The sequence below is a fragment of the Zootoca vivipara genome, chromosome 2 (assembly GCF_963506605.1).
Source record: "Zootoca vivipara chromosome 2, rZooViv1.1, whole genome shotgun sequence".
Lineage (NCBI taxonomy): Eukaryota > Metazoa > Chordata > Lepidosauria > Squamata > Lacertidae > Zootoca > Zootoca vivipara.
In genome coordinates, this window is record NC_083277.1 from 7,736,473 (window position 1) to 7,761,624 (window position 25,152).

The 25,152-nt window shown below is 49.8% G+C and overlaps 2 protein-coding genes across 3 annotated transcripts; both read right to left on the minus strand.

Annotated features, from left to right (window-relative positions):
- Positions 1-42: 42 nt before the first annotated feature.
- On the minus strand, positions 43-19,428 carry LOC118081196 (zinc finger protein ZFP2). Of its 2 annotated transcripts, XM_035107505.2 has the most exons (5): positions 19,213-19,428; positions 16,296-17,057; positions 15,786-15,894; positions 12,986-14,037; positions 43-1,742 (listed from the first exon to the last, which is right to left on the minus strand). In XM_035107505.2, exons 2-5 carry the CDS (start codon positions 17,013-17,015, stop codon positions 1,221-1,223), a joined length of 2,403 nt encoding a protein of 800 aa, XP_034963396.2. In that variant the 5' UTR covers positions 17,016-17,057; positions 19,213-19,428; the 3' UTR covers positions 43-1,220. The 2 variants fall into 2 exon arrangements, with proteins under 2 accessions (XP_034963396.2, XP_034963394.2); XM_035107503.2 differs by lacking the exon at positions 43-1,742 and having other exon boundaries at positions 11,954-14,037; positions 16,296-17,110.
- Positions 1,830-7,248, minus strand: LOC118081352 (zinc finger and SCAN domain-containing protein 32-like). Its single transcript, XM_035107836.2, has 3 exons — positions 6,894-7,248; positions 4,878-5,638; positions 1,830-2,443 (listed from the first exon to the last, which is right to left on the minus strand). The coding sequence occupies exons 2-3, from the start codon at positions 5,610-5,612 to the stop codon at positions 2,258-2,260; spliced, it is 921 nt and encodes a 306-aa protein (XP_034963727.2). The 5' UTR covers positions 5,613-5,638; positions 6,894-7,248; the 3' UTR covers positions 1,830-2,257.
- Positions 19,429-25,152: the final 5,724 nt, after the last annotated feature.

Consider the following 25,152-nt stretch of genomic DNA (forward strand, 5'->3'; position numbering starts at 1 on the left):
TTAGGTTAGGGAATTTTTTAATGTTTGGTGTTTTACCCTGTTTTTAATATTCTGTTGGGAGCCGCCCAGAGGAAACCCATCTAGATGGATGGGGTATAAATAATAACATTATTATTATTATTATTAATGTTTGGAAATGTGATGGAACATGTCACGTCCTGGCTTCAACCACATATGCACAGATACTGCTGCAGGCCACCTGAAACCAGCTCACATAACACATATAAGAGCATAAGCGCATGGCAGCTGGGTCAGGTCAAGGGCCCATCTAGTCCAGCATCCTTTTCCTACAGGGGCTGAGCAGATGACCTGATGGCAAGCCTGGAAGCAGGACCTGAGTGTAGCAGCAAATCTCCCCTCCTGTAGTTTCTAGCGACTGGTACTCAGAGACATTACTGCCTCTGGGAATCGCTCCCACAAAGCACAACCTCCTCCGAGAAATGTTTTAACATTGTTTATTGTTGTTGTTGCTTGAAAACAACCCTGAACTCGTTAACATATCAGCATGCAAATCTATCCAGAGGAGAAAGATCTGTAAAGGAGAGTTTGCTGCCTGCTTAGATAAATACGAGGTGAATATAACAGCACATTATGTTTAAAAATAAAATAAAGGAAAACTCTTTTTATGTAGTTTTTACATAAGGTGACGGCTGACACAAAACCTTTACAGTATATATCTGAAAAGCAGCTGGAATACTGCCTGCTTTGGCAATTTAATTGCTTGCTGGAGAATTGGCAGGGTATTTTCAAATTTTTCCTGTCCTCAGGATCTGTTCTGCTTTGATTCCAATTTTTGAAACAACTCTCCCCCACACACACCATCCAACTTCTAAGACACATCGCCAGACTTTATTTAAAGTACAGTGGAACCTCGGTTTTCGAGCATCTCAGAAGCTGAACGTTTCAGTTTTCAAATGCCGAAAACCCGGAAGTAATTGCTTCTGTTTTTGAACACGCCTCGGAAGTTGAACGGCTTCTGCTGAGGTTTTTTTAAAATTTTCTCCATTGAAATTGCAGGCCAGCCTTTGTGCCTTGGTTTTCAAACGTTTCGGAAGTCGAACGGTCTTCCGGAACGGATTACATTCGAAAACCAAGGTTCCACTGTTACAGGGTGGTGGTTTTTTTTGCTAAACTCTGAGCATTTATACAGTTTCTCCACTGTGAGAGGGTTCTCAGACAGGATAGTCGTGACTGTTCTATGTGTAGGAAAAGCTTCGTTTTTATGATTTCTCCCCCGGGTGCATTTTCTTATGCGAAGTGAGATGGTCGCTCCGACTGAAGCTCTTGCCACACTCCAGGCATTTATACGGCTTCTCCCCTGTGTGCATCCTCTGGTGGATAGTGAGGCGGTAACTCCGGCTGAAATTCTTCCCGCACTCCAAGCATTTGTAAGGCTTCTCTCCGGTGTGGATTCTCTGGTGTGAGGTGAGGTCCGTGCTCTGACTGAAGCTCTTCCCGCACTCGGCACACATGTATGGCTTCTCCCCCGTGTGTGTCCTCTGGTGTAAAGTCAGGTGGTCGCTCCGGCTGAAGCTCTTCCCGCACTCCGAGCAGGTGTAGGGCTTCTCCCCTGTGTGGGTTCTTTTGTGTGCAGTAAGGTTTGACACTTGGATGAAGCTCTTTCCGCACTCAGAGCACTTGTATGGTTTCTCGCCCGTGTGGACTCTCTGATGGGCCTTCAGGCTCGATTTGCAACTGAAGCTTTTGCCGCACACAAGGCACTTGTTTGGCCTCTTTCCCTTCTGCTGGCTGAGGAATTCGTGAAAGTTGCCAACCTGAATGGCGACGGACTTATTCCTCCTCTTCTCATTCAGATTCCTTCTCGGCTGCCTGTTTGGCCTGCCTCGATCTTCAGAGTGCTCTTCCACCTCCTGATGCAGAAGTGTTTCTGAAGATGCTGCGTCTGGCTCCACCTCGATCTCGCCGTCCCACACAGCTCCTGCTGGGATAAAGGCAAAGAACTAGCAAGAGCCCAAACCAAGAGACTCTAATTAGCAGAGGTGATCATTAGCAAATAGGTGAGGAATGGAAAAACTGCAGCCCTCCTGATGCTGGTGAACTACAGCGCCCAGCAAGCACAGCCAATGGTCAGGTCTGGTGGGAGTTATAGCCCAGCAACATCTAGGGGCGACTCCCCAGACGTCTTGTCCTGTGAACCACTTGAAGATCAGGTCTTGGCTGACCACTTTATGAATTTTCTGCCTGTTGTAGCTTCTAGCCCAGCCCCCTGCAATGCAGAGGTCAGCCAATGGAGCACCTACAGAGTGCTGACGAACTTGGGCGCAAGCAAGGCTTGTCCCTCCTTACCCAGCAGGCTGGCCTCTTCCTCATCAATGTCGTCGTCATATTCTTGCTTGGCCTCCCTGCACAGCTGCCTCTGCTCGACCTCAGATGGGGCCTGGCCTGCCTCAGAGGAACTCAGAGCTGCCTTCTCAAAGACCACCTGAAACAGCAGAGAAGAACCTTTTTGCGATCATAGAGTTGGAAGGGACTCCAACCCCACGCAATGCAGGAAACTCAGCTAAAGCATCCATGACAGGTGGCCACCCAACCTCTGTTAAAAATCTCCAAGGAAGGAGAGTCCACAACCTCCCGAGGGAGCCCGTTTCACTGTCAAACAGCTCTTACTGTCCGAAAGTTATTCTTGATGTTTCGTTGGAATCTCCTTCCTTTTAACTTGAACCCATTGGTTCGGGTCCTACCCTCCGGGGCAGGATAAAACAAGCTTGCTCCATCTTCCATGGAGCAGCCCTTCAGATGTTTGAAGGTGGCTATCTCATCTCCTCTCAGTCTCCTATATCAGGGATGAGGAACCTGTGAACCTCTGGTTTTTGCTAGACTAAAAGTCCCATCATCCCCGATCATTTAGAGAACTGGAAGCTGAGGTGGCCTCGGTGGCCAGCAGTGCCTTTTTCAGGAAGCCAACTGCAGCCGTTCTTGGACAGGGGTAGTCTGACCACAGTGATCCAAGCGTTGATAGCCTCCAGACGCAATTATTTCAATGTGTTCTATGTGGGGACATTCTTGGGCCTGGTCTGGAGGCTCCAGCTGGTGTAAAATGCAGGCTGTTGATGGGGACAGACTACCGTCAACACATATTCCCTGTTGAACTTCCAGTGCTCCCTGAAGACATTTTATTTAATTCCAGCAGGCAGTTTAAGTCTGATTTTATACTTTTAACTGAGGTTTACATTTCCTGTAATGTATATTAGAAAGCCACTTAGAGACTGCTGCATTTAAGCAGCATATAAATGGCTTAAATAAAAACAAGCAAGCAACAGGGTCAGGAAGGTAATAAGGGGTTAATTATTGGCCCCCCCAAAAAAAAAAATTCCTGAAGGACAAATTAGGATTGAGTTTCCCTAGAAAATAGAACTCCTTAAAGAGAAAAACCTAATGGAGTACTTGTACTTATAATTTATGGTTTTTATTTATTGCACCTTTTCCTCCAAGGGGCTCGAGGTGGCGTGCATGCATACCTTCCAACTCCAGGTTAGAAAAATCCGGGATCAGCAGTGCCGGCACCGGAAGTCGCTTCTACGCATGTGCGTAGAAGCAACTTACGGTGCCGGCGCTGCCCGATTTCTGGTGCCCAGAAATGGGCAGAGCGGCACCGGAAGTCGCTTCTAAATGCTCAGAAGCGACTTCCGGTGCTGCTCTGCCCAATTTCCGGTGCCCAGACATGGGCAGAGCACCCAAAATCGGTTCTGCGCATGCCCAGACATGCCATGCGCAGAAGGAGCCTCCCTGGCAGGTACTGAAATCTGGGGGATTTACGGGATTTTTTCCAATCCGGGCTGCCAGCGGGAAACAGTTTAAAATACTGGGGTTTCCCACGAAAAACGGGAGATTGGCAGCTATGCGTGCATGGCTCTTCCCCATCTCATTTAACCCCCACAACAACCCCATGGGGTAGGTTAGGGTGAGAGACAGTGACTGGCCCAAGCGAACTTGCCATTAATTTACGGTATGCTGTATGTTGAAGAAATATTATATGAAAATGATGTACTGTTGGTATTTAACAGGTAAGTTAGCAAATATCAGGTACAAATATCTGTTGGAAATGTGAAGAAAAAGAAGGCACCTTTTCTGTCAGAAGGATACTGGCAAGCTGGAACATGTCCAGAGGAGGGCAACCAAAATGGCCAAAGGCCTGGAAACAATGCCTTATGAGGAACGGCTTAGGGAGCTGGGTATGTTTAGCCTGGAGAATAGAAGGTTAAGGGGTGATATGATAGCCATGTTCAAATATATAAAAGGATGTCATATAGAGGAGGGAGAAAGGTTGTTTTCTGCTGCTCCAGAGAAGCGGACACGGAGCAATGGATTCAAGCTACAAGAAGATTCCGCCTAAACATTAGAAAGAACTTCCTGACAGTAAGAGCTGTTCGGCAGTGGAATTGGCTGCCAAGGAGTGTGGTGGAGTCTCCTTCTTTGGAGGTCTTTAAGCAGAGGCTTGACAGGCATATGTCAAGAATGTTTTGATGGTGTTTCCTGCTTGGCAGGGGGTTGGACTGGATGGCCCTCATGGTCTCTTCCAACTCTATGATTCTATGATTCTTTTATGTGGTGGACGTGGAAGGTAATAAAAGCATTCTGGGAAATGATATATAATGAATTGAAGAAAATGTTTAAAATAACCAGAGGCTTTTCTATTAGGAATTTTAAAGGTTACCCAGCAAACTTCATCATGGCCGAGTGGGGATTTGAACCCTGGTCTCCTAGGTCCTAGTCCAACACTCTAACCCCTACGCCATGCTAGCTTTCTGAGGTTGTGAGTTTGTGCCTCACCCGGCTGTGCTGTGGCACTTTCAACACCACTAACTTCAATATGTCTCATCTCCAACCTGGCAACAAACCCTGCCAAGTGGCCTCACCTGGTTTACCTGCCTCTCGGCCTCTTGCTGTCTCAGCAGGAAATCCTCCGCCAGGGTGACAGCTTGGCAGCAGGTCTCTGGGCCACATTCCCTCACCCAGCCCTGGATCTCTGGCGGCAGAATAGCCAGGAACTGCTCCAGGATCAGCAGCTCCAGGATCTGCTCCTTGGAGTGCCTTTCAAATCTCAACCACCGGCGGCAGAGTTCCTGGAGCCGCCTGTAAGCCCCTCTCGGCTCCTCGGCCTCTTGGTAGCAGAAGCGCCGGAAGCGCTGCCGGTTCTTCTCCCGCTTCATGGCATCCCCTCGCAAGATGGCCGCCTTCACTTTCCCATAATCCTCCCTGTCTCTGGCCTCCAAGCCAATAAAGGCCCGCTCGGCCTCTCCGCTGATGGCTGGCAGGAGGTGGGCCGCCCACTCCACCGTAGGCCACCGGCAGGCTTCGGCCACTTGCTCGAAGGAGGCCAGGAAGGCCTTGGTGTCGTCCCAGGGGCTGGGCTCTTCTGGTGGTGGAGGGGATGCCCAGCACACTTCTTTGGGGGTCTCCACCGTCCTCAGGAACTCCCGCCACTGGGCTTCCCAGTGATGGAGGGAGTCCTCGGCCGGTTCCTGCTTCACAGCTCCCGAGGGTCTCCTCTGCAGGGATTCCCCGACACCCCTAGACTGGAGGACGTGAAGGGCTTTTCCTTTTCCTTCCGCTGACGTGGGACCTGCAAGTTCTTGCTCCTCCATTTTCATCCCTCACGCTAAAGAGGTGCGTTGACCTACAAAAAATGGGGGAAGAGATCAACGAGAAAGGAAAAGGAGAACGAGCACAAAGTGAACTGTCAGGGCCTGACATAAGGTCGTCTTCATTGGATCCCAGAACTCTTTAAGAGTCAGGAAGAAGCAAGGTGGCTTATGAACTTCCCCCTCTCTTTGTTTTATCCCCACAACAGAGGTAGGTTAGGATGAGCAACTGCAGCTGGTTGGCATCCATCTGTCTCGAGAGACAATGGAGTGCGCCTCCGTGGGTGAGGTCAAACCGCTACGTTAGCAGCACCGAAGTGACCTCCCCGGGGTGCAAGCCTGGACAGCATGTCTGGAGATCCTGGGCTGCCTAGACGACAAGACCCGTCTCTCGGCCTCACTGATGTGCTCCAAAGGAAAGCAGAGCAATATGTTTGGCACCCGCTTGGAAGGAGGCAAACAAGGCGCCATCCAGCCGCCTTAGGGACTCCACTCTGGATTTGTGTAGGGTTTGCTCCCTACACAAATATTTCCCGCAAGGCAGCAGAGGTTTAGGATCAGAGCTTTCTTTCTTGTAGATGGGCTGCCTTCCCAGGTGTAGGAGGCCCAGCTGCCCTTCACTTCCCTCAGCATGTGCAGAAATCGCCTTCTTAACTGTTGATCCTATTATTGGTCCCATCTGCTCGATCCCCCTGAGCCTGTCTTCGCAGGTGGGTAAGTCCCTAACTCACTGAGGGTTTGAGACCCACTGGCTACCCTCCCTTGGTTTAGTCAGCCAGTCAAATATGCTTCCGAGGATTGCAGCTGCTGTTTCATGCTGACAGCTTCTAGGAGCCACAGAAGAGAGATCTGAGTGCAGGTTGGGGACCAAAGGTGGGCAAACTGCCCCAGGAGCATGGCATGCCCCCCACCAGAAGTACCACCCCTCCCCTTATACACAAAGCTTTAAAAAAATCACATCTACTTTCCCTCTGGTCCTGCCCACCACACTTGTCAGTGGCCCCTAGGAGGCAGCTGCGAAAGGGTGGCACCTCGTGTGCTGAAACAAAGCAGCCCCCCCCCCCGCCGCCGCCCTAAGAGAAATAAACACTGCCTGGAGGATCCACCCCCTTGGGTCTTCTTCGCTTGTCAAATCAGGGAGCAGCTGAGCAGAAAAGGAGGCCCCTTACACTGGGAATAAAAAAAGAAGGGAATGGGATGTGTGATGAGTTTGGGGGTCCTTGGGGGGGCCCTCCCCTTTTCTGCTTCCCACCCCCTTTATTAGAACTAGCTTCTCCCCATCGTTTTTACCCGGTCAGCTGTCCATGCACCTTCCAAAATTCAGGGTTTTTTCCTGCCCTCCACTCTCTCCTGCAGCTGCAAAGGAGGCCAGGGGTGCAGTGACAACACCCTCCTTTTCCCACCCCCCTCCCTCAATGCTCCTTAGCATCCCTTTCCTGCTCTTTCTAGGAAAGCAACAGCTCTGTCAGCTTAACCCTTTGGAGGAAAGCCCCGTCAGGGCTGTGAGGCTCCAAACCGCAGGAAGGAGGGAGCTCGGCAGTTTTTCAAAGGATCTGCATTCAATCCCCAGCATCTTAAGAAGATTTTTCTGCTGGATCAAGCCAATGTATTGCAAATGTCACCGTGCGCACTACATAAGAACGAAGAATACTGGGGGAATACGTGCATCTCCCTGTGAATCAAAGTTTCTTTTTCGTTTTGGTTTTTCGTTGCTAGTCCTCATGATAGTGAAGCTGTGCTTGGCAGTGTTCTGACTACAGTTGCTGACATCTCTCTCCCTTCCTGCAGTTTCCAGCAAGCATTATGGCCTCCGGCTGTGGAGGTAGAGCTCAGTCTTCATGGCTAGTTGCCATCAATAGCCCTTGTCCTCCAGGTATTTGTCTAATCCTCTCTTAAAGCTATCTAAGCTATCTATCTCTTAAAGCTATCTAAGAACTTCCTGACAGTAAGAGCTGTTTGGCATTGGAATTTGCTACCAAGGAGTGTGGTGGAGTCTTCTTCTTTGGAGGTCTTTAAGCGGAGGCTTGACAGCCATCTGTCAGGAATGCTTTGGTGGTGTTTCCTGCTTACTGTCAGGAAGTTCTTCCTATTGTTTAGGTGGAATCTTCTTTCTTGTACTTTGAATCCATTGCTCCGTGTCCGCTTCTCTGGAGCAGCAGAAAACAATATTTCTCCCTCCTCCATATGACATCCTTTCATATATTTAAACAGGGCTATCATATCACCCCTTAACCTTCTCTTCTCCAGGCTAAACATACCCAGCTCCCTAAGCCGTTCCTCATAAGGCATCGTTTCCAGGCCTTTGACCATTTTGGTTGCCCTCTTCTGGACACGTTCCAGCTTGTCAGTATCCTTCTTGAATTGTGGTGCCCAGAACTGGACACAGTGCTCCAGGTGAGGTCTGACCAGAGCAGAATACAGTGGTACTATTCCTTCCCTTGATCTAGATCTTAATGAGTATCCCCACCAGATGAGCACTCGATACCTCTGCTGGAATGGTCACATAGACGATAGTACGGATGGAACTTTAATTTAACATTTAATGTCTTATGAACTTAACGGTTGCATTCAAGGTTCATGTGTACAAGCATGTGGTTTCAATGGAACTGTTCTTGTTAAACATATAACTTCAAACCTCACCCATTCCTCACCTACTCTATAAACCTATTCCACCCTCACCCACTCCTGCTTCATCTCCCTCTCTCTCCCAACTGTCAACTGTCACTAACTGCCGTTTTCTCCTCCCTGCCCCCACAAGCATGTGATGTAACTCAAGAGATGCATTAACCCTTATACATCCAGGCCGAGACCAAATAGACCATCCTAGGGTTATTTCGTTACAGTGACTCCTTAGCCTTTTCTATTCCTGAAGGCATCCTGTGAGGCAGCAGAGGTTTAGGATCAGAGTTTTCCTTCTCCTAGATGGGCTACCTGCAGCACATGCAGAAACCATCTTCTTGACAGTGAGACTCACTGCTGATCTCACCTGCTCCATCTGCCACAGTCTGTCTTTACATCCGTAACTCACTGAGGGTTTGAGACCCTTCGGCTGCCCTTACTAGATTTAGCCAGCCAGTTGAAGCCATTTCCTGGGATCGTGGCTGGCTGCTGTCGCATGCTGATGGCTTCTAGGAGTCACAGGTGAGCTCTGAGTGCAGGTGGGGACCAAAGATGGACATGCCCCCCCCACCAGAGGTACCACCCCATACGCTCCTTAAAGTGCTGAGATACCACATTAACATGGCTGCCCACAAAGAATTCTGGGAGATGTGGTTTGTTAGGGGCGCTGGGAGTTGTTAGGAAAGACCAGGCACCCCCCAAACTCAGCCCTCCAGATGTTTTGGGACTATAATTCCCATCATCCCTAGCTAACAGGATCAGTGGGAAGGAATGATGGGAACTGTAGTCCCAAAACATCTGGAGGGTCGAGTTTGGGGGTGCCTGGGAAAGACCTCCTGTTCCCCACACAGAGCTACAATTCCAAGAGTTCCCTGGGGAGAGGAATGAATAATTGAAGCACTTTGGGGACTCCTCACAATTCTCAGCACCCTTAGCATACAGCTCCCATAATTATTGGGGGGGCGGAGCCATGACTCTTTAAAGTGGTATCATGGCGCTTTAAGCATATGGGATGAATGTGGCCACCCAGAGACACAAGTTCTGCAGCAGAATGCCACTTCTCAGCCAGGGTGATTGGTGTCCTTTGGGGTGTATAGGATGGAAAACAGGGACCCCAACAGTAGTAGTAGTAGTAGTAGTAGTAGTAATTAATAATAATAATAATAATAATAATAATAATAATAATAATTCATTATTTATACCCCACCCATCTGGCTGGGCCTCCCCAGCCACTCTGGGCAGCTCCCGTAATAATAATAATAAAGCGATAAAACATTAAAAACACCCCTAAACATTTCCCTAAACAGGGCTGCCTTCAGATGTCTTCTAAAAGTCAGATAGTTACCGTGTTTCCCCTTTTTTAATACGTAGTCAGAAAGTAAGCCATGGGAGGGTTTTTCTAGAAGTAAGATAAGTAAGACGTACCCCGAAAGTAAGCCACCATTGTTCCTGTCACCGCCTCAGCCCCTCCTGTGTGCTCAGGGAGCCAGCGAACCAGCGACAGGCGTGGGGGGGAAACGCGCCTCTCAGCTGATTTCTCCACCGCCTGCTGAGCGCACAGGGAGAGGGGGGGGGAAGCCTCTTCCTGCCCCTCTGGAGCAGGCCTGTCTTTCCTATTGGGGCTACTGGTGCTTTCCTTTTCGACCCTGGGAGGCAGCGAATACATCCAATGGTCAGGGCGCTTTGGGGCGCCCATCTCTCCCCGTCTGCACCTTTTCTCCTCCTTCTGGGCCAGCACGCGCCCTCTTTTGCTCGCTCCCTGCCTCTCCCGTGACAATAGGCAGCGGCAGCGGCAGCCACAGCCGGCTGCAAGGCAGAGAAGCTAAGCCCAGCGGAGCCAAGGTGCTGTTGAGCGGCTGCGGGCTCCCTTTGGCCGGCCTTCCTTGTGTGCGCCTGGCCGCGATGCGCCTCCCTCCTCCTCCTCCTCCGGCGTAGCAACGGCAGCGGGAGGCTCCTCCTCCTCCGGCAACGGCAACGGCGGCTCCCGCTCGGGTATGCACCCCTCCAGCCAGCAGCCGGCCAGGCGGCTCCCACAAGGGCTGCAGCGGTGGCTCCACCCGCCTCCCTTTTTCCACCTCCACCACCTCCTCCGCCAGCCAGCCAGCCTCGTCGCCGCTTTTGGGCGCCTGCCTCCGTCCTCCTCCTGCTGCCCAGCTGGGCTCCAGCTGTCGCTGCCCAGCCGCCTCCGCGGCCCCCAGGGGCTAGCAGCAGCAACAGCAGTGGGAGGACGAGGATGACACTGCTGGGTCCCACTGCCTTGAACCGAGTGGCGCTGCTGCGCGCTTTGTTGGGGCTGCAGCAATCGCTGGTTCCAGGCGCCTGCCTCCTATTGCAGCGGCCAGCGTTGCTGCTGCTGGCTCGGTACTCTCCTTCCGCATGGAAGGATTGGTTTTTTTTAAAAAAACCAAGATTGCTTAATAAAAAATAGATTGCTTAATAAAAAAACCAACACCCCCCGAAAATAAGCCATAGGCTTATTTTCTTGAGTAAAATAAATATAAGACGGTGTCTTAAAATGTGGGAAACACGGTATTTATTTCCTTGACATCTGATGGGAGGGCGTTCCACAGGGAGACGGCCCTCTGCCTGGTTCCCTGTAACTTGGCTTCTCTCAGTGAGGGAACCGCCAGAAGGCCCTCGGAGCTGGACCTCAGTGTCCAGGCTGAACGATGGGGGTGGAAATGCTCTTTCAGGTATACTGGGCTGAGGCTGTTTAGGGCTTTCAAGGTCAGCACCAGGGCCGTCTTAAGCGCCCCTGGCGCCGTGGTGCGCCGGATCCCTCCGGCGCCCTCCTGCCCCGTTTCCCAGCGCAGTGGGCGGGTGGGCGCCGCGCGCAGCTTGGCTGCCACAGGCGCTGCTGCGCGGCGGGTGGGCAGGCACAGCGCGGTTGCCATGGGCGCAGCTGTGCGGTGGACCGGCGCCGTGGTGCCCTGTGCCACCCAGCCTGGCCGTAGGGCCGGCCCTGGTCAGCACCAACACTTTGGATTGTGCTCGGAAACGTACTGGGAGCCAATGTAGGTCTTTCAGGACTGGTGTTATATGGTCCTGGCGGCCACTCCCAGTCACCAGTCTAGCTGCCGCATTCTGGATTAACTGTAGTTTCCGGGTCACCTTCAAAGGTAGCCCCATGTAGAGCGCATTGCAGTAGGTGGCACCAGAGGCAATGGCACCTAATTCCAGTTTTCTCTCCATTTTCTGCTTCCCTGTTGAGTTCCTTAAGGAGCAGCACTGAGTGAGGAAAAGGAAGGGGACAGCCAGGGCCTCCTTCTGGACAGGATGACAGGTTTTTGTGCGCTAGTTGTGGGCAGACTGAGGTTGGTGGGGCAGTGGTGGCTCTCATGGACCAGCTTCCATTGTTACTCTAGAGGCGGTAGTCCTAGGCTCAATTGAGAAATAGGCCTGGATTAAGGTGGCGCTGTGGGTTAAACCACAGAGCCTAGGGCTTGCCAATCAGAAGGTCGGTGGTTCGAGCTGGGGTGAGCTCCCGTTGCTTGGTCCCAGCTCCTGCCAACCTAGCAGTTTGAAAGCACGTCAAAGTGCAAGTAGATAAATAGGGACCGCTACAGCGGGAAGGTAAACGGCGTTTCTGTGTGCTGCTCTGGTTCGCCAGAAGCGGCTTTGTCATGCTGGGCACATGACCTGGAAGCTGTATGTCGGCTCCCTCGGCCAATAACACAAGATGAGTGCCGCAACCCCAGAGTCGGTCACAACTGGACCTAATGGTCCCTTTACCTAAGGCCACTTCTTATGAACATTTGTCACCCGCTCTGCTCCTAGAATTGCAGAGTTGGAAGGAAAGGGGGGGTCATCTAGTCCAGCCCCTGCAATGCAGGAATCTCAACTAGATCATCCATGATGGATGACCATCCAACCTCTGCTTAGAAACTTCCAAGGAAGTCCACCACCTCATGAGGGGAATCTGTTCTGCAGCCAAACAGCAACATCCGGAGGGCCAAAGGTTCACCACACAACAGGGAGACACAAGCAAGCTCAGGGAATCCCAAGTTCTGCAGAAGTGCAAAGTATATTTAGAGGAGAAAAATCTCTTAACTGGGGGGGGGGGGAGAAGATGACCCAAAACATCCCAATGAAAACTGGGAATGCTCAAGGACCACAGCATGTTGACTGTTACAGGTAGGTAGCTGTGTTGGTCTGACATAGTCGAAACAAAATAAAAAAAGAATGTTGACTGTCGGAGAGGGTTAGAACGGAGTATATTTCAAAAGGGCATGGCTGGCAGGCTGGCACCCTGAACAGGAGGCACTCCACGACGTAACGCTTTGTTGCAGATCTCGCTCATTTTCCCTACGTGGTTACTTTCGTGCGAATTTCAGAGGCGTGCTTTGACCAGAACCCTTTTCACTCCAAATAGTTACACAGTTTTATTATTTTATTCTGCTTACTTAAAATTAACTTACCATGAAGTGATTCACGCCATCCTACCAAAACGCACCAACAAACAACGGGAAAAGTTCCAGAGAGAACATAAAAACAACTACTGTTAAGACTCTGTTGCTTCTAACTACCTTCCTAGCTTCAGAAACCCAGGGTGGGTGTGGCTCTGAAGGGAACAGATCCATTTGTTGTCCTAATAACATACATGGGATTAAGGGAATTCTAGTCCGTGGCATATTAACATGTCACAATAACCGTGTTGACTTCTATGATGCCACCAGACCATTGGCAGGATTCGTGGAAAATACTAATACGGCCATTCCCGTGTTAAGCATGTGGGCAGGTTCAGAGGGCATCTTCCCTTCTGCGTGGATTCTCTGATGTAGAGTCAGGTTGGTGCTCTGGCTGAAGCTTTTCCCGCACTCGGAGCACGTATACGGTTTCTCCCCGGTGTGGATCCTCTTGTGCCTAATAAGGCTCGACTGGTCACGGAAGCTCTTGCCACAGTCGGAGCACGTATACGGCCTCTCCCCTGTGTGCATTCTCTGATGTGCGCTAAGGCTCCCCCTGTGGCTGAAACTCTTCCCGCACTCCAAGCACGTGTAGGGCTTCTCGCCGGTGTGGACTCGCTGGTGCTGGATGAGGCTGGGCTTGTCAGAGAAACTCTTGCTGCAGTCCGCACACCGGTGCGGCTTCTCCCCTTTGTGGAGCTTCTGGTGCCTGAGGAAGTTTGTGCTCTTGTTGAAGCTCTTCCCACACTCCAGGCACTGGTAGGGCTTCTCCCCGGTGTGGATTATCTGGTGCGAAGCCAGGTGGGCGCTCTGTACGAAGCTCTTCCCACACTCCAGGCACTGGTACGGTTTCTCCCCGGTGTGGATTATCTGGTGTGAAGTTAGGTGCGCGCTCCGACCGAAGCACTTCCCACACTCCAAGCATTTATACTGCTTCTCCCCTTTGGGGATTCTCGGATGTTTAGGAAGGTCGGACTGATCACAGACGCTCTTGTTTGTGTCCGAGCATTTATACCGTTCGTCACCTCTGGGGGCATCTTGATGTGATCTAAGATCTGAACCGTGACTGAAACTCTCTCCACCATCCAGACATATATATGAGTTTTCCTCCTTCTGGAGAGTTGCACATTTGGTAAGCTGTCTGCTCTCAATAAAGTCCCTCCCAAATATGGTGGTTTTATTTTGTTTCTCCTCTATGTGGATTCCCCAGTGATCACTGGGACACCCGTTCCCTCTTTTTTCTGTTTGGTTTTCCTTTTGGACCAGGGTTTCGTGGAAGTCTCCACCCAGGCGAGGGAGGGACGCAGGTCTCTCTTGGCTCCAGAAATTCTCTTTCAGCTCTTCACACTTGGCTCTTCCTGAGAAATTCCCACACAGCTCCCCTTCGTTCTTGCTTTTCCACTCACCGCCTGTTGAAATTAAGAGGAGGGACTCAATAAAGGACCCAATAGAGAAAACTAAATCTCTCAAACCGGTCTTCTAAAGCAGGGGTGAGGAACGTGGGGACCTCAAAGATGTTGAGAAAATGTTGCCCTACCACATAAGCCAGCATGGTGTAGTGGATAAACTTCTGGACTAGGACCTGGGAAACCAGAGTTCAAATCCCTACTTGGGTCATGAAGCTAACTGGGAGACCTTGAGCCAGTCACTGCCTCTCAACTTGTGGGGATTAAATTATGCCATCTTGGGCTCCATGGGGCTATAAATGCAATGCAATAAAACAAATAAATGTTGCTCTGCTCCTCTGAGGTTTGGTTAGGGCTGACTCAGAGGCCCTAATCTGTATTATACATTTAAAGCAGTACTATACCAAAGAATTGTGGGAAATGTAGTTTGTTGAGGCTGCTGAGAGTTGACAGGTGACCCCCTATTCCCCTCACGGAGCTACAATTCCCAGAGTGGTTTAACAATCAATTCCTTCAAGAATGACATATCTTTGCTGGTGGAGATGTTGAGCATGAGGAATATTTTTCCCCACTTATTTTACGAGTGCCCACTGGTAAAAAAATTCTGGTCCAATGTGTATCAGGAGATATATGTTACTTTAAGGAATTAAATTACTGGACAAATGACCTTGCAGCTTCCACTTCTAAAAATATAAAGACTGCAACCTAAGGAATTGGCAACGTGGCTGTTGGCAGAGCACAAAAACGGAAGATTCTGGAGGCCTGGAGAATGATATCTCTGGTGTATAAAAATGTATGGAACCAGGAGATGGCAGAAAATATAACCCACAATATAATGGGTTTCTGAGGCCTGGAAGATGTGGAACATTTTAATATTGTGCGTACAATATCATTTCCACCAATAACAGCTAGCCTCCAGGATTCTTTGGCACTACCAAAAAGGGAAATAATGGACCTCTTAATGTTTCTGCTCACAAACGTCTTCCCACACCTTCCAATTTTGCTGGCAGATTAAGAGAAGGAACACATGGCCCACTTTCTGATATTTCCGTATTTTTTTTACGTTTGTGTGTGCATATCATATGTATGATGGAATAAAATACATTTAAGTATTCAAAACAACAACCCGATGCCTCCTCTCAGGGAATTGTGGGAATTGTAGGCAAAGATATTCAAGGAAGGTGTGGAGCCAGGATAGTGCATGGATAGGCAAACTAAGGCCCGGGGGCCGGATCTGGCCCAATCGCCTTCTAAATCCGGCCCACAGACATTCCGGGAATCAGCATGTTTTTACATGAGCAAAATGTGTGCTTTTATTCAAAATGCATTTCTGGGTTATTTGTGGGGCCCGCCTAGTATTTTTACAGGAGTAGAATGTGTCCTTTTATTTAAAATGCATATCTGGGTTATTTGTGGGGCATAGGAATTCGTTCATCCCCCACCCCCCCAAAAAATAGTGTAGCCCCCCACAAGGTCTGAGGGACAGTGGACCGGACCCCTGCTGAAAAAGTGTGCTGACCCCTGGGCTAGTGGCTTCTTTGTGAACCACCCTGAGACCTTCGGGTATAGGGCGGTATATAAATTCAAAAAATAATGATGATGATGATGATAATGATTATGATGATGATGATGACGACGACGACAGGTGTGACCTCAGGTAGAGGGGCATGTGGTCTGGGAAGAGTCAGGGGTCTGATGTTAAGAATGTTCCAGAACATTCCAGAAGGTTCCAGAAACCCTCCCCTCCTTACCCAACAGGCTTGCCTCCCTGTTGTCATCTTCCTGCTTTGCCTCCACACACAGTTGCTTCTGCTCGATATCAGACAAGGCCCGGCTTGTATCTGTCTCCTCAAATGCTGCCTGTAACAGCAGAGGGAAACCCATTCAGAGAAAAGCTAAAAGGATTGTCCTAATCCTCTTTCACAACCAGTACATGGCTGCTCCTTCATCACTCCTTCTCAAAAACAAATCAGTCACTAACATAGCTCAGGACCTTAATAATAATAATAATAATAATAATAATAATAATAATAATAATAATAATAATATACCATGGCCAGCAGCTTCCCTTCTCAACCCCTGCTCCATCATGGAGTTGGAAGGGACCTCAAGGGTCATCTTGTCCGACCCCCTGCAATGCAGGAATTCTAAACGTGCGGTTCCCCATCCAATTTGAAACCGCACCGGACCCTGCTTAGCTTTGCTAAATTGGCCCGCGGTTTCGTCGCTGCACCGCAAGCCCGGCAGCAAACATGCTTCACCTGCTTTGACGGCTTCTTGGCTCCCCGCAGCCTCAGCAGGAAGTCGTCTGCCAGGGCCACCGCCTGGGAGCAGGTCTCCGGCCCGCGCGGCCTGACCCAGCTCTGCATCTCTGGAGGCAGGATGGCCAGGAACTGCTCCAGGATCAGCAGCTCCAAGATCTCCTCCTTGGTGTGGCTCTCGACTCTCAGCCACTGCTGGCTGAGCTCCCGGAGGCGACTGTGAGCCCCTCCAGGACCCTCAGCCTCCTGGTAGCGGAAGCGCCGGAAGCGCTGGCGCTGCTCCTCCCGCCACGTGACATCCCCTCGCAAGATGGCTGCCTTCACTTTCCCATAATCCTCTCTGTCCGCCGCCTCCAAGTTGCCAAAGGCTCGCTCGGCTTCCCCGCTGAGGGCCGGCAGGAGCCGGGCTGCCCACTCTTCCTTGGGCCAGCGGCAGGCTTTGGCCACTTGCTCGAAGGAGGCCAGGAAGCCCTTCGTGTCGTCCCAGGCCTCTTCTGGCAAGTTCGGGGACACCCATCCCGGCGGAGGGGATTCCACCGTCTTCAGGAACTCTTGCCACTGGGCCTCCCACTGCTGCAGGGACCCCTCGTCCGGTTCCTGCTTAATCTCTTCTCCCAGCGTCCTCGGAAGGAATTCCCCGACGGTCTCGGGCTGGAGTGCCCAGGGGTCGTTCCTCCTCGTCCCCTTGCCCGCCAGGTCTTGCTCCTCCTCCATTTTCATTCCGGGCTGATCTCACAAAGAGGGAGCCGCAGGGAAGGAATTCTAGAAGGAAGGGCAAGCACAGATTCTAAATATAGTCACGTTGAGCTTCCTTCCTGGGCGGGGGGAGAAGAAGAGGATGGGAGAGTGAATGATCCCAAGTCACGTGACACAGGAGTCCCTATTTCAAGTCGGGGGCCGCATTCCTTTCTGGGCAACTTTCCAAGGGCCACATGCGAGTGTTGAGCAGACCCAAGAGGCATCAGGGGTGGAGCAGCAAATGTAGATTTTGCCCTCGTATGGTCAGATTTTGCCCTCGTACCTACACACACCCCTCTCCATCCAAACAGGCGAGAGGCATGAGTCTGGTCAGGCAAAAACCACTCAGGGAGGGTATGAGGCAGGGCAATGAGGGGTGAGAGCTGGGGAGACATTAAAGAGCTGGAAAGCGAAGCTTGGAGGGCCACCTTTGCCCTCCTGGTCTGAGGTTCCCCACCCCTGCACCGTTCCTAGAAATAATGGCCACCTATGCTAAATACAGTGGTGCCTCGCAAGACGAAAGTAATTCGTTCCGTGAGTCGCTTCGTCTTGCGATAATTTCGTCTTGCGAAGCGCGGTTTGCCACGGCAAAACAAACAAACAAAAAACCCCACAAACAAACCCAAAAAAGCATTTGTCTTGCGAAGTGCGGCCATAGAAAACTTCGCCTTGCGAGTCACCAAAAACATCGAAAATGCTTTCGTCTTGCGAGTTTTTCGTTGTGGGAGGCATTCGGCTTGCGAGGTACCACTGTATATGCAGAGAATATGTAAATTATGTAATACATGCAAATTTGAAGCAATACGTTCCCCCCCTCACGTATATGCTCCTTTGGGAAGAGGGGGCTATTGGGTTGTTGTTTTTATTATTAGTATGTATTTTGTGGTTTTATATATTGATTTTATTCTGTGAACCGCCCTGAGCCCGCGGGGTATAGGGCAGTATATAAATCCAATTAATAATAATAATAATAATAAGGGCAGGATATACTTTTAAGAAATAAAATAAATGTAATACATAAATGCAATTTGGAATTATAGAGGCACGTCAAAGGTAGTCCCTTTGTCTCACTGTAAGGGCATTGCCTCCATGACCCATGGTGGGAATATTCGGGCTGGGGTGGGTGTTATTGAAATATCGTTGGCCTCGTCTGAAGTTTACATTTAAAGCAGTATCACAGAACTTTAAACAGTCCTGGCTTCGGCCCAAAGAACCCTGGGAGCTGTAGTTTGCTAAGGGTGCTGAGGGTTGTGAAGAGACCCCTATTTCCTTCGCAGAATTACAATTCCCAGAGTGGTTTAATAATCAATTCCTCTTCCTAGGAAACTCTGGGAATTGTAGTTCGGGGGGGGGGGGATAGGGGTTTCCGAACAACTGTCAGCAGCACCCTTTAAAAACTACAATTCCCAGGATTCTTTGTGCTAAGCTATGATGTATAGAGCTGATGGGGCCTTAGAAAGTGCAGCCAAAATCCCTCCTGTGCTGCTTAAATGCAATTTAAGGAACTGGATGGACCCACACTTACTCAGAAGCAAATCCTATCGGGTAGCATGCAATCTTTGCCATGCTCAGAGCATGTCCATTGAACTGAATGGGCTCTATAGTTTTTGGACTCTGGTGCAGGAGTGCTTTTTCTGCGGTCTGGGGACAAGCCTCATCCAGGTGGTCTGCAGCTTTGCATTGCATTCAATACTCTTCTCCCTCCTCCCCACCCCAATTTTATTTCTTATTGCTTTATTTCTTCTGCGGGGTTAGAATCGGGATCCTATGGAATCCAAACGGCAATGCAATAAAATGCAATGTGTAAGAAATAAGAGGAGTGATTAAAAACTGGATTAAAAATCATACGACATCTAGCCCAGCACATTACAATTGCTAGAACAGCCAGGCAGGGTGGGGGAAATTATTAAGCGATGGGGCCAGAATCCTCAGCGGGAAGTCTCAAGTGCGATCCCCAGCATCTCCAGTTCCCAATTCTGAAATCCAGGAGAGCCGCTGCCAGCCAGTGTCGGCAGCACTGAGCTAGACAGACTCCCTCTAAGGCGGCTTCTTATGTTCCACCCTCCTTGCTTTTCAGTGGTGTTATAATAATTACTCCTCATTCTTAAGCTCTTTTTGACAACGCGACGATTCCCCTTGGATCAGTGGCTCCCTCCCAGCCAGCTCTCCTTCAACTCACCAGATCGCTCCAGATCCTTCCTCAATGCAGATGGGGTACCCTAAATCTTTATATTGCTGGAGGATTTGGGGGGTGTTGGGGGGTGGACCATGCATGCATTTTCAAAGGCAGCTTCCGGGCAAGGGTGGAGCCAGACCAGGAAGGGGGCTGTGTCATGCTAGGTTCACATCCTGGTCTCTTTTGCATTTATTTATTTATTTATTTGGTTTTGAATGAATGGGTCGTGCCCAGGAGATCGACGCTCCTCCGCTCTCAGTTGATCCTTACAGGTGCCTGCCTCTTGCTGATGGGAATTGCGAAAGATTCCCTTGCCACTCAGAAACGCGTGAATATTCTTGCACGGTTGTTTTCCTTTTGTACACACCACCACGCGTTTACAGCACATTCCCCCGCTGCTCCGCCTGCCCAGGAATCCCGGGAATTGTAGTTTGCTCCTCGCAAAACTACAGTTCCCACCACCCTCAACAAACGATCCTGCAGTGCAGGATTGTATGACTAGGACTGTTGGGGGGGGGAACCCCACGTTAAAAATTCAGCAGAGAATATTCTTCTGAACTTGTTGTTTAGTCGTTTAGTCGTGTCCGACTCTTCGTGACCCCATGGACCAGAGCACGCCAGGCACTCCTGTCTTGCACTGCCTCCCACAGTTTGGTCAAACTCATGTTCGTAGCTTCGAGAACACTGTCCAACCACCTCGTCCTCTGTCGCCCCCTTCTCCTTGTGCCCTCCATCTTTCCCAACATCAGGGTCTTTTCCAAGGAGTCTTCTCTTCTCATGAGGTGGCCAAAGTATTGGAGCCTCAGCTTCAGGATCTGTCCTTCCAGTGAGCACTCAGGGCTGATTTCCTTCAGAATGGATAGGTTTGACCTTCTTGCAGTTCATGGGTCTCTCAAGAGTCTCCTCCAGCACCGTAATTCAAAAGCATAAATTCTTCGGCTATCAGCCTTCTTTATGGTCCAGCTCTCACTTCCATACATCACTACTGGGAAAGCCATAGCTTTAACTATACGGACCTTTGTCGGCAAGGTGATGTCTCTGCTTTTTAAAGATGCTGTCTAGGTTTGTCATTGCTTTTCTCCCAATAAGCAGGCGTCTTTTAATTTCGTCACCATCTGCAGTGATCAAGGAGCCCAAGAAAATAAAATCTCTCACTGCCTCCATTTCTTCCCCTTCTATTTGCCAGGAGGTGATGGGACCAGTGGCCATGATCTTGGTTTTTTTGATGTTGAGCTTCAGACCATCTTCTGAACTATATACCTACTATATGGAAGTTAACAAAAATGGATTTTACGGGCTCTAATGGTAGTCAAGAGGCTGATATTGTTGAACAGAAAGAGTAAAGACATGATCTCCTTTAATCTGTAATAAGAAATAACAAATCAGTGGATGAATGATATGATTACACTTGCAACCTACGAACAGAATGCTCACAGCCGTAGACTCTGCTTGGATAAATAAGACACTATTTGGAACAAAATTCTACAAAATGTAATAGACTATTCATATTTATATTAGCATTAGGGTAATAATATCGAATTTATAAAAGAATATGGGTTAGGTATTTGTAGAAATAACAGAGGACGGCATGGGAGTTGAATGCATGTGAGCTGGGCAGGAGCAAGCCAGCAAGCTGCTGCAGAGCCTCTTTTTATTAGCAGAAATCAACAGTTGGAAACAGTAGTGAAACCACCCTGAACTTAAGGTATTTCCAGCAAGGCACATTTCCAGCGTTAGCGATACACGTGTCAAACCAGGTGTTTCCCCCGAAATGTCCCCCAGATACTCAAAAGCCTGCTTCACTCCTCACTCTCCAGCCAAGTGAAACATTAAGCCAGTGTTTCCCAAACTCGGGTCTCCGGCTGTTTTTGGACTACAGTTTCCATCATTTCTGACCACTGGTCCTGCTTACAAGGATGACGGGAGTTGTAGTCCAAAAGCAGCCGGAGACCCAAGTTTGGGAAACACTGCATTAAGCAAATAATAATATAATAATAATTTATTATTTATACCCCGCCTATCTGGCTGGGTTTCCCCAGCCACTCAGGGCGGCTTACAACAGAAAAATGAAATAAAACAATTAAACATTAAAAGCTTCCCTAAACAGGGCTGCCTTCAGATGTCTTCTAAAAATCTGGTAGCTGTTTTTCTCTTTAACATCTGATGGGAGGGTGTTCCACAGGACAGGCGCCACCACCGAGAAAGCCCTCAGCCTGGTTCCCTGCAACTTGGCTTCTCGCAACGAGGGAACCGTCAGAAGGCCCTTGGTGCTGGACCTCAGTGTCCGGGCAGAATGATGGGGGTGGAGACGCTCCTTCAGGTATACTGGACCAAGGCCATTTAGGGCTTTAAAGGTCAGCACCAACACTTTGAACTGTGCTCGGAAACGTACTGGGAGCCAATGTCTAGCTGCCGCATTCTGGCAGTCTAGCTGCCACATTCTGGATTAGTTGTAGTTTCCGGGTCACCTTCAAAGGTAGCCCCATGTAGAGCGCATTGCAGTAGTCCAAGCAGGAGATAACCAGAGCAAAGCTTTCTGCGAGGGAGGCAAAGATCAGAGAGTGGGCATGGCGGCTGGACGCGCGTATGCTGAGGTGGGGGAGTGCCCCACACACTGCATCTGGCACCCCCACAGGTATTTCTGAATATATTCATATAATGCCCCCCTTTTACAAGGTTGTGTGTTTTGCTCTTTTTTCTTTCTTTTTGTATCACTTTGCTGCTTTATATTTGACTAGCTGGCCCTGCCACGCATTGCACTGGCTAATCCCTGTGACTGGCCCCACCCTGTCCCGATCCATGACCTATTCTGTTCCCTCCCCCCAGCTCATCCCTGTGAATCTCCCAACTCCCTCTTCCCCCAACCCCCACCCAGGCGAGGTGGGATTGGCGGGGGATAGGCCCCACTTTGGCTTAGTCTGTGAAATGGGCCCTCAGAGTCCCCCTCAGACTCCCCTATAGGCCCCACTTTGCCTTATTCTGTGAGTCCCTCTTCAGACTCCCCTGTAGGCCCCACTTGTTCCCTGAGGGGAGAGATCTCTGGGGTAGGTAACTCCGTGGCGGGCGGGGGTCCTTGGGGAGCGGGCTACTGTTGGGGTGGTCTGGTCTCTGGCAGAGGTCTGGTCTCCAGGGAGGGATTTTGCCAGTATGTTGGATGTTGTTTGGTGGGGTGGATGGGGAGTGGGCGGGATTTTGCCAGTACAGTATGTTGGTTGTTGTTTGGTGGGTGTCCACTGGAGGGCGCAATATTTTTTTTACCACAAATCCAGCTTTTTACCTGTGTTAGGTGTGTCAGCTGGTCAGTGTAAGTGGATGGTTACATGCCCTCATGTGACTCTGATGTTGTGGGCAAATTTCAGGGCGATTGGGTAAGCGCTTGTGGGAGAAAAGTGGGGAATAACAAACATGCACCTTCACCATTTATATATAGATTCTAATTGCTGAAATTCTTCCTAATAATGATAATTTAATTCTTTCCCACACTTCCAAGTCTCTCTTTATCTTGTTCCAAACCTTTTCATAATTATCATGAAAAAAATTATATTATTTGGTGCTAACCATATTCCCAAATATTGTAACATTTTCATTTGTAGGCTTCCTTGTCATTTTTGAAATGGAGTAGAATAGTACAGTCATAGCAATTTGATTCTCTGCTCCACCCATCACTATGGTTTGAAAACTTGCTGGTTGCAGCAATGCTTGATTTAGTGTGAATGTGCCTCTCAGACCACTTTCTTTGAACACAGGAATCTGAGAGGAAATAAGAATGCAGTTTCACAGATCAATGAAAAACAAGCTAAAATAGGTGACATAAAAGGAAAGGGGAATGGGGAGGGAGGAGGAAAGGAATAAGCTCAGGTACTAATTCTCAAAGTTATGGCCAGTTGGGGTAGAAACAGTGCAGGGAGCTTGATGGAGTGACTGTTACTAGGCAAGTTGCAGAAGAGCCCAAGGCAGCTCTGAGTAGCCGTGATAGAATAACCCCTATTGGTTCCCCCCCCCTCTCTCTGTGTGTGTGTTCTATGTATGCCTATTTCCAGCATGGCCTACTTTAAAGAGGGTTCAATCTAAGACCTGAAGTTTCATCCATTGTGTCATTTAAAGTGACACAGGCCACTCATGTCAGCTTATACCTTGGGTTCCAATGTGGCCTTTGGCCCCTTCCACTTGTAATGAGGGTTGCTTTTTTCCACTGAGGATGGTGTGGAAGGGGCTGGAAAGCGTTGTGTAGGCATCTAGGGACACATTTCCCCAGAGTGTCTCTAGGTCCCACATGTGGCCCATAGAGAAAGAATATGGGGCAGGTCCCTCCGAGAACTGCTGACGGCCGGATCCCCGTAGTCTCATGTTTGCGTTTCTTGTGTAGTGGCAGCTGCCACAACCCTTTGCTCGCCTTGTATTGCACACCTTTCCTGCTGCTCTAAGCACGTGTTGCCTGTTGGCAGTGGGGGTGGGCAGTGGGCAGTACCCCCAGCTCAGAGTGCCTGGGCAAGGGGTGCGCGTGCCCCCACCAAGGAACAGGGGAAGGTGCTGGAGGTGAGCGAGGGCAAGAGATAAAACCAAGCCGAAGGTGGAGGGGATCATGGCTTATCTGCCCCCCAAAAAAGGTTTATTCAAGTTGGCACCCATGCTTGTAAAATTGGTTGCTGGAGGCTGCAGGGGGGGGGGGGCAAGCCTGGTTTTGCTCTCTGGTCCTGCTTGCAGGTTTCCCACAAGAGGGGTCTGGGCGCTGGACGAAATGGGGAACTTATGATGACACAGAAACAAGACCAACATCATATATGGAAGGGGCCCGAAACTAAGGCCCGGGGGCCAGATGCGGCCCAATTGCCTTCTAAATCCGGACCGCATACGGTCCGGGAATCAGCATGTTTTTACATGAGTAGAATGTGTGCTTTTATTTAAAATGCATCTCTGGGTTATTTGTGGGGCATAGGAATTCATTCATATTTTTTTTCAAAATATAGTCCGGCCCCCCACAAGGTCTGAGGGACAGTGGACCAGCCCCCTGCTGAAAAAAGTTTGCTGACCCCTGATAGAGGGGAGAGAGCAAGGGGAGGAGGCCCTCAGACAGGTGGAGGGGGTGTCTTTATTCCATGGTAAACGCAAGGAACGGAGAGCAGGCTGCACTGGTCAGTAGTCAGTGGCCCTGATAGTGGAGCCAGAGTGAGTCCTGCCTGATCTTTGAGAGGGGTCAATTCCATAGGCATTTGTTGTTCCAGCTGTTGGTATCCCAGGGGAGAAATCAGATGCAGCTGGTGCCAAAAAGACACTCCTTTGGGGGAGCATTGTGTATTTGGGGTGGGACTGAGGAACACAGGGAAGGTGCCCTGTGACATGTATAGGGCAGCACAGCCCATGGGGCCCCTTCCGGAAGCTGCTGGACTGCAACTCCCATCCTCTCTGCCCCCTGGCCATGCTGGATGGGTCGGAGGGGAGTTGGAGTCCAGCACTATCAAGAGGAGACCCCATTTGATGCCCCCGATAGACAGAATGCAGCCTGTAAATAAGGAACATTAATGCATCCACTCGAAACACATATAACTGGGCAGAATTCCCACTCAATGCAATGAGGTTTATTTCTGACAATGTGTGGAGATGGCGAGGCTGTATTTGCAGAGGGCATTTGAAGGTGACGCCCTGTTCAATGTCTTTTACATCTAAGGTCTCCAGAGCAAGGAGCTATCCTGCTTGACATGGGTGAAGGGCTTCATTTTTTAATCCTCTATTAATCCAATGATGCATGTATTTTCACAGCTGCATAAGGTCTTGTGGGGAGAGGAAGGTTTCCTAGAATTGCAGAGTTGTGAGGGGACCTGAGGGTCATCTAGTCCCACCCCCTGCAGTGCAGGAAACATTTGCCCAACGTGGGGCTCAAGCAAAAACCCTGGGATTAAGAGTCTCATCCTCTGCCAAATCAGACATCTCAAAATGAAAACAAGA

Coding starts and splice junctions, on each gene's coding strand:
- LOC118081196 (XM_035107505.2), bottom strand. CDS start 17,015: ATGAAAATGGAGGAGGAGCAAGACCTGGCGGGCAAGGGGACGAGGAGG. Junction 14,038..15,785: donor CAGGGAGGCAAGCCTGTTGG/GTAAGGAGGGGA, acceptor TAATTTCAACAG/GCGGTGAGTGGAAAAGCAAG. Junction 1,743..12,985: donor CTCTACATCAGAGAATCCAC/GCAGAAGGGAAG, acceptor CTCAGCCAGCAG/AAGGGAAAGAGGCCAAACAA.
- LOC118081352 (XM_035107836.2), bottom strand. CDS start 5,612: ATGAAAATGGAGGAGCAAGAACTTGCAGGTCCCACGTCAGCGGAAGGA. Junction 2,444..4,877: donor CCGAGAGGCAGGTAAACCAG/GTGAGGCCACTT, acceptor CTGCTGTTTCAG/GTGGTCTTTGAGAAGGCAGC.